This window comes from Stegodyphus dumicola, chromosome X1 (assembly GCF_044657685.1).
Source record: "Stegodyphus dumicola isolate Sdum_Otavi_A_Nest chromosome X1, ASM4465768v1".
In the NCBI taxonomy this organism is placed as follows: domain Eukaryota; kingdom Metazoa; phylum Arthropoda; class Arachnida; order Araneae; family Eresidae; genus Stegodyphus; species Stegodyphus dumicola.
This window is the reverse complement of record NC_140780.1, coordinates 260,035,651-260,050,285: the sequence shown is the minus strand read 5'-3', so window position 1 is coordinate 260,050,285 and position 14,635 is coordinate 260,035,651. Positions and strand designations below refer to the sequence as shown.

General features: G+C 34.3%; 1 protein-coding gene across 1 annotated transcript; it reads left to right on the top strand.

The window, feature by feature from the left end:
• The first annotated feature begins 271 nt into the window (after positions 1-271).
• Positions 272-11,690, top strand: LOC146993483 (protein FAM200B-like). Its single transcript, XM_085808266.1, has 4 exons — positions 272-343; positions 10,575-10,854; positions 11,008-11,240; positions 11,373-11,690. The coding sequence occupies exons 1-4, from the start codon at positions 272-274 to the stop codon at positions 11,688-11,690; spliced, it is 903 nt and encodes a 300-aa protein (XP_085664392.1).
• The last annotated feature ends 2,945 nt before the right edge of the window (positions 11,691-14,635 follow it).

Below are 14,635 nucleotides of genomic sequence, written 5' to 3'. Positions count from 1 at the left end.
AAAGTAGAATAAAAAGGGAGTTAAACCCATTTTAAGAGTTTTGTGTACTTTCCAGTTCATAGCAGTCACTATTATTGTTGCGTGTAGGTTGGGGCAGCGCAACACCACGAACTGATTCAATTAATTTTTCACAGTTTTTCAGTATTCTGCACACTTTGTTCACCATCAGCAGCAGCAGCATTAGCTTCATCATTGTCATCATTATCATCATCTTTGTCATAGTCGATCAGCATTATTTTTGTCATTGTCTTCATCAACATCATTATCATCCATGTCGTCATCATCCAAATCCAATTCCAAATCGTCATCAGCAGCTTCATCCTTAACTGTTTTCTTCATGGAGGTAGGAAGCAAGATGGAGTGGCCCTAAACAGGTTTCTCCCGTTCCCTGAAGCACTCTGAAGCAGTGGCGATCCCTACCTGGTGACCAAAACATTGGGTCATTTACCATTAAGTTCAATGGGTTTTGACGCGTTCGGATGTAAATATTTTGTAATTACGTCGTAAATATACATATAAATGTATATATTTTCTTTTTTTACAACACTTCAGAGTCCTAAGTATATGAAAACAACATATTTTTAAACAACATTTCATTCTGAACGGAATTAAATGCTATACTTTTCATAGAACAGTTTTCACAGAATGGTTTGATTTGAATGAAATATTTTCACAAGTTTTCGTTAATTACATTAGAAAAAAAATTTAAGGTAATTCAATTTTATTCAGTTAAGGTACAAAAATAAAGATCAAAGTTTACTGTATTATTAATATTAAAATAATGCATTATTTCTTTTCTATTTATAGAGCTTCTTCCTAAAATACTTTCTTAAATATGACATGATTTTTTGGCTTCTGAGGCATCTTTTAAATCGAAAAATATAAGTCAATTTATAATTAATGCTCTATTCGGTTCATTTTAAATTAGAGAATTATTAGAAATTAGCGAAATACTTTAAATAGTACTTAACTTTCTCTGAACATTTATGAAAGGGAGTAAAATAAGGATTTTATTTTTAATTAACCAAAATAAGTAAAACGTGTAAGCCCAAAGTGATTATTTTTCAGATATATAAAATTGAAACGATGAGATTAAAATGAGCAGCAGTAAAGCCTCTCCTCTAAAAAATTTTAAAAGGTAAATGTTACAATAATATATGGATGTGAAAAAAATTAATTTTATTTAAAACATTTTGGCGTTTGGAACATAAAATAAAAGTGGCGAATACTCTATCAAGGGTATCGAAAAACGTATACAATTTTAAAGGTACCGTAAGGTATTTTTCATTCTTTAATCATAATATTTTTGTTAAAAATCTATATTTTTGTAGTTCAACAGCTTAGAATTTTATAAAACAAATTCATAATCAAAATCGCTGTTGTTAGTTATCGAAAAATAACCACCAAGATGTGATTTTTGCGTAAATGTCACTAAACGATACAAATTGCTATTATCCTGCACACTATGAATGTTTCTTTCGTGCGAAAGTGTCCCTTTTTCGATTTGTATGGAACTGTCGTGTGTCGAAATACTATCAAAACACTGTCAAGCGAGTTTCTGAATGTAAACAAAGAACACCCCATCTGGTGACCGAAGCAGTGCTTCACTTCTAATGCCGGTTGGCCACTTCTTCCTTTCTTACTCCATGGTTTTCTTTCACCGATTTTCATTTTCTTTCATTGTTTTAAAATCAATTTTAACTTTATGGGGTTCGTAAGAAATAACGTTATGTTGAACTTCCTCGCGACTTTCAGAGTTCTAGATGTATGAAAGATCAAATTGAAAGTTTAGATCATCGGTAACATTAGCAATGTTAACAAAAATTTCATTGTCATTACTGTTGCAGAAATTAATACCACCTTTATCAAATGCAAATTGAGTTTGTTACAAAATGTCGATTCCAATAATCGCATCAAGAGGAATCATATTATCTTTCCGTACATAAATTTTAGCAGGTAAAATAGTGTTTTGAGTTTCAGTGAAGTCCTGAAAGAATCCAATGCTTTGAACTGTGTCTCTGCCATTTCCTGAGAACGTAATGTTGGAGGGATGTAATGGCGGAGACCCAATCTTGAGGAATGTTTTTTCATTAATAAGGGTGGCTTGTGTCCCAGTGTCACAAAGTGCGGCTAACGAGGATCCTGAAAATTGAATATCAGCATGCATAGGATGTTTGGAAAAAAATTGAGCAGAAAGTGCGTTTACAGTTCTATCAGGTGTAGAATCTTTAGAAGCAGATTCCGTCGTAGAATTACGAGGATTTTTGGGACAGTTGTCATGAAGATGAATATAATTTTTGCAGCCATAACAAAATTTGCCATTTGATTTATTCGGACAATAGATGGTTTTATGTTCTTTTAAAACACAAGAATAGCACACTGGTTGCGTCCCAAGTAGCACACGACGTTGCAAACTGCTCCCAGAGGTTGCAAAGTCGTCGTGGTAACTTTTACGACGTCTTTACAATGTTGCGAAGACCCAAAATACTTGCCGTTGCATCTTGGCAATTTGCCGACGTTGCTGAAACGTCATGATATGACCGCTTTTAGACGCGGTCGTTTTAGCATTTTTTTTTTTTTTAGTTCATCAGCATTATTTTTAGAATGAAAAGAGACCAAATCTGCCCTTTCAAGAATCGGAAGTCCGCATAAGATTTACTTTGCAATGTTCCATTTCTTTATTTCATCTAAATATATTAATCTAAGATAGATTCATCTAATGAAATGTAAATTTAATATAAATACTTTTGATTTATTAAATTTAATTAGTACTAAAAATACGGGCTAAATAATTGTCTAAAATTTTGTTAAATTAATCAATACTTAAAATTTTTTTATAACTATTATAGCAAAATATAAAAAATGAAACTAATCTATAAAGTAAGTTATTAAGTTATGCATTTTATATACTTTAAAAAATCATATTTCCGAAATGAATGCAAATCACATGTAAGCAATTATTTCACTACCGAAATATCTTATTTTTGAAGTAAGGACGAATTCACGGCTGTCCAATATACACTCATGTCCATAAATTAAGGATAATGCAAAATCAGGCAAATGAAGAGTTAGAAGCGAAACAAATTTGACTTATTTGTAAAGCTTATTTATTAAACAAAAGGTAAAGAGCAAAAAAAGATGCTATATGTTTGATATTATTAAAAAAAATTAGCGATTTTTCTCCTTGGAGCAAATTACAAAAAAAAAACCGATTTACAAAAAAACAATATTACATGGTTGGTATGATTGTTAATACATTGTATGTCTCCCAGACGATGCAATACAGTCCGTACAACGCCTAGGCATACTGAGTATCAAATTATCGATCTGATCTTGGGGGATATTACACCACTCAAAAAGCAATGCTCTCCGAAGTTCCGGTAGACATGTAGGAGGAGGTGGACGGGCTGCAAATCGTCGGCCAAGCATGTCCCAGACGTGCCCTACTGGATACAAGTCTGGTGAGAATGCTGGCCCGTCCATACGGGTGATATCCTCCGATTGAAGGCATTCGCTTACGATATTTGCACGGTGAGGACGGGCGTTGTCATCCATTAACACAAATTGTGCGCCCATGGCGCCCCGAAACAAACGTATATGTTGTTCCAGAATGACGTCCCGATAGATTTGGCTTGTCATGGTTCCAATTTGAACATGCAGGTCAGTTCTGGAACCCAGAATAATTCCACTCCAAACGAGCACTCCTGCACCACCGTGATGGTGTCGTTCAGTGATGTTTTCTTGGTGGTAACGGGTACCTAGAGCACTCCATATGAAAGTCCAGCGAGAATCAGACTGCAAGCTAAACCTGGACTCGTCGGAAAACATCACACAAGCCCACTGTTGCGGTGCCCACAATGCATGCTCTCTACTCCAGGCTAACAGCAGGCGACAGTGAGTTGCAGTAAGTGGAACGCATCTGACAGGTCTACGAGCATATAGACCAATCTGCCCTAAGCGTCTGTACACGGTCTGCCTAGAAATTGTCGTACCAGTGGCTGAAGAAAGCTGACGAGACAGGTCTGAGGCTGTGCTCCGCCTGTTTCTTTTTCCAGTAACTGCCAAATACCGGTCCTCATTCGCGTTGTAACTCTGGGGCGACCTGCGCTGTAACGTCTACTCATATTACCATCATCTTGGAATCGTTGCCAAAGCCTGGAGATGACACTCTGGGCAATTCCAAGTTCGTCTGATACTTCCAGTTGGGTAAGCCCACATTCCAGACGTCCGATAATTCTACCACGTAAAAAATCATCCAAATGCGTCCTTTGTGTCATAACTATTCGATTATTGCACTGAAATGCTTATAAAGCGCCTGCGAACAATTTTACTTCTTTGCCTGTATTCCTTATATATCACTCTCTTACACTCTCGTCATTGTGACGTACCATCGGTGTCATCTGGTTACTTCCTGAAATTTGCATATTATTCTAGAAGATGTGTGTAGTGATTTTACAGCTGATATATTTATTTTAGAGTTCGATTTCCGCGTGACTCCGAATTATCCTTAATTTATGGGCATGAGTGTATATGGCGGAAGGAGAAGCAGACGTGTACATTATTTACTGGATGCTTACGTATAGAAACGAACATCTCGAGATTTTCGCTCTTTTGCTAGCTGCCAAATTCGAACAACTGCGCAATTAATTCAGATTCTAGCAGTTCTTTCAAGTGATTTGGTAAATATGCCATTAGTAAGGCGTTTGAAAGGGCTTACTTCATGTTTGAAATTGAATCAAACAATGGCTGATATAAATAATATTACTTATATTAAAAGAAAATGTAGTGCACTGTCAATCAAAGAACGCACTGTGAATCTTCTCATTGTTCTGTATCTACTTGCTTCAAGTGCCTTCATCGAGTGAAATTATCCTGAGAATGCTGAATTTGTGCTTATTTTGTGTGTGAATATCTGCTCTATAAAAAATGCCACAATGCTAATTGGGAATCTAGTGTTCGTGAAATAGTGTCTCTGTGGTCTATAGTGGTCTGTGGAATCTAGTGTTCGTGAAAGTGTCTCTGTGGAAATAGTATCTGTCTCCAATCAATGTGGTTCCAGCGGTGCAATATTTGGATAAACTTACTAGCTTTGTGCTTCGGTTATAACGTTCCGTTGCCTTTCAGAATTAATTCATATAAAACCAAAAACAACATACAACGATAAGCCACTTTCTGGTTTTGCTGAAAATGCAATCAATACAGAAGCAACAACAATTCAAGCTGTTATGGTATGTTCATTATTTTTAAAATACAAGGAAATTATTGAACTGGTACCTGAAGATGAATTAGATATATGCATAATATAAGCAATTAATGAATTATTAAAATTAATAATCATACACATTCTATAGTATATTGTCTGTTGTATAGCATCCAGAAAAGTTTAATGATTTTAAACAGTGTATGAAATGTATGATCGAAAAACTAGTGTTAAGGAAGCATTAGCATTTCTTTCAAATATTGTAATATATAATTATGTGATATTTAATTGTGTAATATTAAAAAACACTAAATATTTTTTATTGATTGCAAATTGCAGTTTTATTACTTTTCGTTTGGTATTTATTCTTCCAAACACTATGTAATTCGCGTTTTTTTAAATATTGCCGTTATGTTTCTTTATTAGATTATCTCAGTAAAATGAATAAGAAATTTAATTATCTCAATAACTAAATTTCTTAAATAGTTGGAAATCAGTTTTAATTTTTTATTAAATTTAAGTATATTCTTTTTTCTTCGCTTACTTTTTATGTGCTTGTGATAACAAAGAAATTCATAATAAATAGAAACAAAAAGTTTCATCGTGTCCTCTTTAACGAAGAATTTACATTAACGTACTGAGATTACTATCGTATACAATATTATTTAAATTATTTCTGTACAGTAACAAAAGGAAAGTTATTGATTATAAAAAGTGCATGAAATAATCATTGTAATCTACCACTATTCTAAAATGTAAAAACTAAAAATAAGTAAATACATTAACATATGATCGAAAGAGATGGTGTTAAGAAACATCAGCATTACTAGTAAATACTGCAATCCATAATTATTGCACCTTTAATTGCTTACTATTTAAAAAACGCGAATATTTTTTTATTAATTAAGACACAATAACACGCCGAATAAATACTAATTTTGTAAATATAACGCTGATTTTTGTTCTTTGACTTCTGAATTAATTTTTTTATTAATTGGAAATTTTAGTTCTGTTACCTTCCTTCTGCTATTTATACTTTCAAATACTACTAGTTAATGTTTTTTCTTAAATAGTGCTGTCATGTAATTTGTTTGTTAGATTATTATTTCATTTTAGATATGAATATGGGAAGTTATTAGATTTAGGTATATTTTTGATCACATTTATTAATTACTTTATACTGTCTTTCATTTGCATATCTTGGAGATATAGAAGTTAATGGTTATATTTTTTACTGTGAAACGCGAATAAATTTATACTTGAGTTCAAGTAAAATTTACTGATTATGTTACCTTAAGAACCGCTTCCCAATTTACCATGACAGGGTCAATTTTCAATGTCTCTGAGGTTTAACAGAAATAAATGGGATAATGCTGTTATCAGAAACGCTCTTTTTTTACCCACATATGTATCTTTACTTTTATTTATGTCTAATTGAGTTTTATTTACTTAAAACCTACTATTAATGTTATATATTTATAATAACCACTTTCATAATTACTCTCACTTAAGGGAAAAAAATGATGAAATGTTAAATAATCATAACTTAGAATTTAAGTTATTTAAAAAATATAGTTTAAAGTACTGAAAATAATTGAGGCTATTATTAATTATGCATATTTAGTCTGAAGAGAAAAAATTGTATTATCTTCTGGTTTTTGAGGAAATGGTAAAATATTTAAACTTTATATAAATACAAGGAATACAAAATTTTAAAAAAAGAAGAAAAATATATGAATTATTAAGCTTATTTTTCTGCATAAATCAATATGTAACACAAGGACATAATAACGACATTTTCACAACTGTTGCAAAAAGGTGGAATTTGGCGAACATTTAGGCGTCTTTAAGACGTCGTGATACGATGCTTTCACAACCAAAATACCACCTGCGAAAGACGCAATAACGACGTCTATGCGACCAAAACCTCATCTGCAAAGACGTAATAAAGACGTCTTTGCCACGGTTGCAAAACAATGGATGTTCGCGGACATCTGGGCGTCTTAAAGACGAAATATTGCAACGTTTTTGCAACGACATCACGACGTTGCTGTGCTACTTGAGGTGTTTGATGTACATTTACTATAAATTTTAGCATTGTGAAAGGAATTATGAAATTTCTTCTGAATGTTCCGTCTCAAATGTTTTGAACTCCTAAAGAGTTTATCTTAAATCTTCAGCTTTTCTTTAAATTCAGGAATGGATTTACAGCCGTATAAAATTATTTTGTTGTTTGATAAATCGGGAATACAATTTATAACATACTCAATCAGAGAAAAATCATCAGTAGAATCTCAATGTGAGAGATCTCTCTTGGCTAAAAAGTATTCTTGTAGAGTTTAAAATGGTTTCATACGACAAGCTTTAGAAAGACGTCGAGAGTTGCTCTTTCTGTTGCTGTGTAGTTTCCCTGAGTTTGATTCAGCGTTTTACTGAAAAAGGCAGTTGGCTGCCCATTTTGGGGAAGAACTCCGCCAACTGCGAAATCCGAGGCATCTGCTCCCCTTCCGGGAATTTGAGAACTGAAGCGTTAACTAATGTGTGCTCGAACGCTGTGTTTGCCTCTGCAGTCCACGTGAATCTAGTTTTTTTCTTTTTTTGCGTTTGAGAACCAGGAAGGATTCAGCTGTATTCGCAAAGTTTTTGATGTATACTCTATAATACGAGCACATGCCCAAAAAAGATGATGATTTCTTGTCGATATTTGGAGGTGAAATCGCTAATATTTTAGAGTTAACTGTCTCGATCCCGTTTTTCGAAATTTTTGGCCGCAAACTTCCTTGGCCGCAAACTTGCATTTCTTCAGATTCACCTTGAGGCAGACTTCATTTAATAATGTAAAAACTTCCTCGAAATGTTTAACGTGTTCATCTACCGTTTCGTTAGCGACTTATTTAAGACCCTAATGAGTATTTTTTTAATTTGGCAGTAGTGGGTGGCCTACTGGGCTGCCCGTCTGGTGATTCTCTTGCATTCTGGGTGATCACTAGAGGGTAGTAGCCTGTAGTGCCTCCTATTTTTGTGCATGTTGTGCTGATTATTCTTGATTTGGAGTTTTTCAGTGAGGCGCCTGTTAAGGACACTACTGGATTGAAGAAAAGAAGATACGAAGAGAGTCTGAAGGAAGAAAGAGAGGATTTGAATCTGTCCTTCCGCCCACGAGGCATTATTTGATACCGCCCTTCGTATCGAACACGCATCTTTGTTACTCTGTATTCTGTATTTATTTATATGTTGTAATAATTTGTATGTGTTTTTATTGTGTTGTGTTGTTAGGGTCCAACTATTTCTTGACACAATATATCTCAGGTCATGGCTCTTTCCCTACATATTTCTTGGAAAGAAATTTTACTTCTACTGATTTGTGCGTATGTGGGGAAAGAGGCGACCCTGACCACTATATCTTTCATTGTCCACTAACGCCAACCTACACGTCAAACACCCTACTCAAGTGGGAATGGAATTTAAAAGATTCCTAATCAACCATTAACACACCTACAAAAACATTAAACTAATCATAGACAAGCTACAACAACAAGGTAGAAAACTATGCCACTCATAATAACAAAACGGACGCAATGATGAATACCTAGCAATCGAAGTGCCACCACACAGCTTTCCTAAGAATCATGACTGCTTGCTCACCTCCACTGAAAAACGACACCTAATCTGCAGCTTCACCATTTAACTTCCCATGGAAACACTTTAAGGTACTCATATGATTCAAATATGATATTCAACAGGGAGTGCTCCTATCCTAAGTCATCACTATTTATGTGAGTGATGATTATCAACTACCAGTGCCTTCAAACTGCCAAAGCGCAGTACCAGTACTCTAAGGCTAGTACTAGTAGCAAGCGCAGCACCAGACTCTGAAGTTCAGATATATGTACTGCGAACTTTGAAATTTACACTATTATCTGATGCTCACTGTACAAAGTGCTCTCCATGCTGCTGCGCACAATTCTGTGCACATTGAACTCTATGCACAATGAGCTCTGTGCAAATTAAACTCTGCGAAATCTGTGCACAATCACACAACGATACCACCAACACAAAAATAACATAGCATTATAATTCACATCACTTCCATCTTCCCAAATGCTAAGGTAGTGGTCTCCAACCTGTGGGGCGCACCCCCCAGGGGGGCGCGAGACTGTTGCAAGGAGGGCATGCAGCTGTTTCCAAAATATCATTTTCGAATACAAACCAAAAAAGTCGAATAGGTGTCAAAAAAATGAATCAGCAGTATACGTAATCCACAATCCTCGCCGCGAATTTTTCGGGTACAAATGCTAAAACATCCCATCTGTTACAACTGGACTCTGAACTCCCAGCGCCATCTAGCGAACTTTAGAATTAATTCCCAAGTAAAAAAATTTGAACTCGATTTGCGTAGGAGGAGACAGTCAAACTGCTACGCAGTAGGAGAATTGGAACAGCTTTGTATCTGAAAGTGCGTTTAATTATCATGGATGTTAAGTGTAAATCAAGTATGACTGTATATATGTATATAATAATAATAATAATTTTATTGTAATCTCTATAGAAAGATGTGCCTTAAATTTAGTTTACAGTTTTGACGATCTTCATGTCGATGGAATACTCGCCGCCCGGATTCGAAAAGGTAAGAGATATTTTTACCTTTATTCATTTGAACTTTGTTGTTACACCATCCATACTCTTCTTGGAACGAAATATCTCGCTTTCACGTTTGGAGCCGAGCACCGGTGGGGCGTGGAATCAAAAGATAAGCACTCGCAATATCCCGGATATTCTCGTGCTTACTCGCGCCAAGCTTCAGTATACAGAAGCATCTGATTGTTTCTGTTTTCTATGAACAGAATTAGTTCGTTAGTAGTGCTTGCGATAACCACGTTGATATATAGAATGAAACACTTCGCTTTGGTAACTTCTAAATAAATTAACATTGAGGTAAATTTCATAACTGTTATAATATTACCTTATTAACCAGGAAATGTTAATTTAATGTGGAGGTAGTTTTTCGGCACGAGCGCGAAGTGCCAGGGTTATAAACATCCGAAACAATAAAATAACATCCTGGCCGATGTTAATATACTATTTTTTCACTACTAGCGCTTTTTTACTTTCTCGTAAATTTACCAGTAACCGTTTTAATTGAGTAATATGAATATTGTTATTGGAAAAATTCACGTTTATGTAAGAAGAGCGCAAGTTATTTTTAATGTTGTTTATATTCCAGTAATTAATTTTGACAAAAAATGTTTTTAATTCTACATTTAAAAATTATCCCAATTAAGATTGATATTTAATTTAAAAGAAAATATTGATATAATTGTATTGTATTTTAAATTAATATAAAGTCATTGATTTAAAATAATACCCCTTTTAGATGGATAAATATGTAACTGGCTTGAAAAGAAAATTAAATGAAGCAGAAGCAGAGGGCAAAAGAAAAGATGATGAAAATATTGGAAATACATCTTCGCAAAATAGTAAACCTAAATATAGAAAATATGATCAAATGTACTTAATATTAGGATTTACATATAAGGTTATTAATGGCCAAGAACGACCATTGTGTTTGCTGTGTATGAATACTTTGGCCTCAGACAGCATGAAACCAAATAAATTAAAACGACATCTTGAAAAAGTATATGCAGATCACGTTGGCAAGACAAGAGAATTTTTCCAAAGAAAATTAGAGAATTTAAATGAACAACAAGAAATGTTTTCAAAGACCATGTCTGTAACACAAAAAGCATTGCTTGCGTCATACAAAGTTTCTTATAGAATTGCTAAATGCAAAAAACCCCATTCAATAGGAGAAACTTTGGTGCTACCTGCAGCTATTGACATGATAGAAACGATGCTCGGTGAATCATATGCTGATCAACTTAAAATCATTCCACTTGCAGATAATACGGTGGGAAGACGAATATCCGATATATCTGAAGATCTTTGCGATCAATTAATAGAAAAAGTAAAACTATCTTCTTTCGCGTTGCAAGTAGATGAGGCTACCGATGTTCTTAAGGATGCACACTTGATAACATATGTAAGATATGTTGTAGAAACTGATGTTAGAGAAAACATGTTATTCTGTAAACCTATTTAATGCAATACTACAGCAAGGGAAATTTTTAAAATCATTGATAATTTATTTAATGAAAATGGCATTCTGTGGCAGAACTGTGTTGGACTATGCACAGATGGAGCTCCATCTATGGCAGGAAAAAATGCTGGTCTACAGGCACTAGTTCGAAAGGTGGCTCCTCGTGCAGTTTGGACGCATTGCATGATTCATAGACAACCACTTGTTTCAAGAGATATGGGTGAAGATCTACTAACAGTATTTGAAGTTATTACAAGAGTTGTAAATTTTATCAAAAATAGCCCATTAAGAGGAACGCTTTTCGCAAAATTGTGTGATGACATGGGTTCAGAATATAGATCACTTCTATACTATTGTGAGGCACGTTGGCTTTCTCGTGCCAAAATACTTTAAAGGGTGTTTGAGCTAAAAGAAGAGATCGCCATATTTCATAGTGATAATAATAGAGATGAAGCACACTTGTTTTATGACACGAAATTCCTTGTAAAACTTGCGTATTTAGTTGATATTTTTCAAAGACTCAGTATTTTAAATAAATCAATGCAAGGGGCTCAAATTCATGTTTTTACGCAGAAAGATAAGATTACTGCATTTATGAAAAAATTGGAACTGTGGATAATAAGTTTGAAAAATAATAACTTTGACATGTTTCCCACTTTTAAAATTAGCTGTCTTGCTGATGAAATAGAAGAAAGTAAAGTTCTTATTAATAATCATTTGACCAGTCTATGGAAGCAATTCTCGTAGTACTTTAAAGATCTTGACATGTCCAAATACGAATGGATTAGAAACCCATTTGTGATTGAAAAATATGATGATTTTGGTTTTACGACAGCAGAGCAGGAAATGATAATTGACTTATCTAGTGATAGCACATTAAAGCAAATGTTTCGAGATGAAAATAATATTGTTACGTTTTGGCTACGAGTAAAGGACGATTTTCCTACTTTGACAAACAAAGCTTTAGAAATTTTATTGCCATTTGTAACATCTTACCTATGTGAAACTGGTTTTTCTATAGTAGCTGTCTTAAAAACAAAGTATCGATCTCGCTTAATGATTGAAAAGGAACTGAGAACCGCGATTTCTTCAATGATACCACGGTTTGAGAAAATTTGTGCTGAAAAACAAGCTCAACCGTCGCATTAAATTTTTATGTTGTAGTAGTATTAATTATATATTCTTTTTTTGTTTTGTTATTATATTTCTTATAATAAATATATTATATTTTTACATAATATTGTATATTATTTTGTAGCCCATTAAATAAATTATAATATCAGTTGAGTATTTATGAAATTTGATTTTAAGATAAATTAACGGGACGCACCAATTGTTTTTAAAAGGGGGGCGCCGGTACAAAAAGGTTGGAAACCACTGTCATCACCAATAATGTCAAACTGCAACACCTAATTAATTGTAACATGTTACCTGCATATTGATTCCTGTATACCAATATGTCTGTACCTCGATCACCTGTACCCCAGTTTATCTGTATAATTGTTCTTCCTATGTAAATAACTTGTTACTTTAATGTAATTTATTATGTCAACTGCGTAATGTAATGACCTGAAATGTAATCTTTTGTCTTAATAAATGCCAGAAAAGGTTAGTGCAGTGGGGCAATACCATTTTTGTCTATGACGATGTTGTGGTGCCCCCTCCACTTTTTATTGTCCTGTCCTGTGTTGTTAGAAAACACGAACACATTTTCTTTCAGGTCATTCGTCTTGTCTGTAGGGATTTTCTTTTATATTTTATTTTTATTCTTACCAAGTTTCACTATGAGCGCTGTAAGTATGGCAAAGGTAGATGAAATTTTGGATGACAAAAATGTAACTACTGATGGTACCGTTGTATCTGATGAGACTGTTCTCGGCTCCGGGGTTCGAGGTTCCTGATCGGATGAATCGACAATCTCAAATCAGGATGTGAACAGTAATGTTGGTCCATCGATTATGATGTTGGTGAAACAAAGTATTGATATTATCAACACAATGTGATCAAAGAAAGTCGGATTACGGTATATTGATAGACTGATATATAATTTAGAACTTATGAATGATCTTACAACAAATCAGTCTTTAAAAATTGTTGATTTTGTGGAAGCATCAAACACAAGTTTTCAGCGTCCTATGAGATGCTTGAACTGTCACCATTACGGTCATACTTCTAGAATTAGCCCTAATAATACTCGATGTGGTAGCTGTACGGAACAGCACTCTTCTAGGGAATGTTCTAGGGAAGAGTTGTATGTGTGAACTGTATTTTGATGAAAAATGTCTCTGGTGATGACATTAATTGCAATCATCCGGCCGGTTCCCCGGACTATCCGGAGTACCGGGAACAGATGCGCTCTCTTCAACGTCATTTTGATCTCTAATACAAGTATTTTAGATGGCTGGTTGTATATATATGTATATTGTGTGTATGAGTTTTATTTTCTTAATTAGTTTATTTTAACTTTGTAGATAATTTCTCTTATGGTTTTTAATTGTACAGTTTGCTTTTGACTACCGGTCCGTAGTTTTATTTATTTTTTTTTAATTTACATTTTTTCTGTGTCTGTTGTTTATGTTTGGTTTAAATGTTAACTTTAACCATTGCTTTGCGGCCGCGTGCCAGTTCTCTGTGATCGAGTCGATTATTCATAAAAGCCTTATTTTTATAACTGTTCAAGAGCCCTACCTGATTGATGGTCTCCCGGGTCATGTCCCGGGGAGTTAGTCTGTCATTTGTGGTAAACAAGATAGAGCAGCAATTTACTTATTACATAAAGAGATTAACTGCTTTCCTGTTTTAATTAGCGGTACTATTGTTGCTATTAAGATTTTCTGTGATGGGCATCCTCTGGGTTTAATGTCAGTTTACTTCTTTCCGGTCGAGGATCTTTCAGTTCGTCTTTCCAAGTTGGAAAATATTCTTTTACATTTTAAGCCTTTTATCATATATGGCGATTTTAATTAGAAACATTTTAACTGGGGGCAGATCAAATCGATAATAGGGAAATTTTAACTCTTGATTTTATATTAGCTAACAATCGTGTTTTATTTAATCTGGAAGATTCTTTGTTTGTTGTTTCGTCGGTCGGACCGGGGTGGACCGACTTATTTATCGGATTCTCCTCGGTTGGCGATGGAGTGTCGAATTCTGGAGAAAGAGTCTCACTCGGACCATATATTTTTGTTTTGTTGAGTAATGATACTATTGATATAGACGCTAATAATAAGGTGCGATTCTCCAATAAGCCTTATCGACTTGTAAAATTTTGTATGTGGATATGAAGGCATTACACTCACGACTGAAGAATATTGATAATTCAGATTCCTTGGACCACT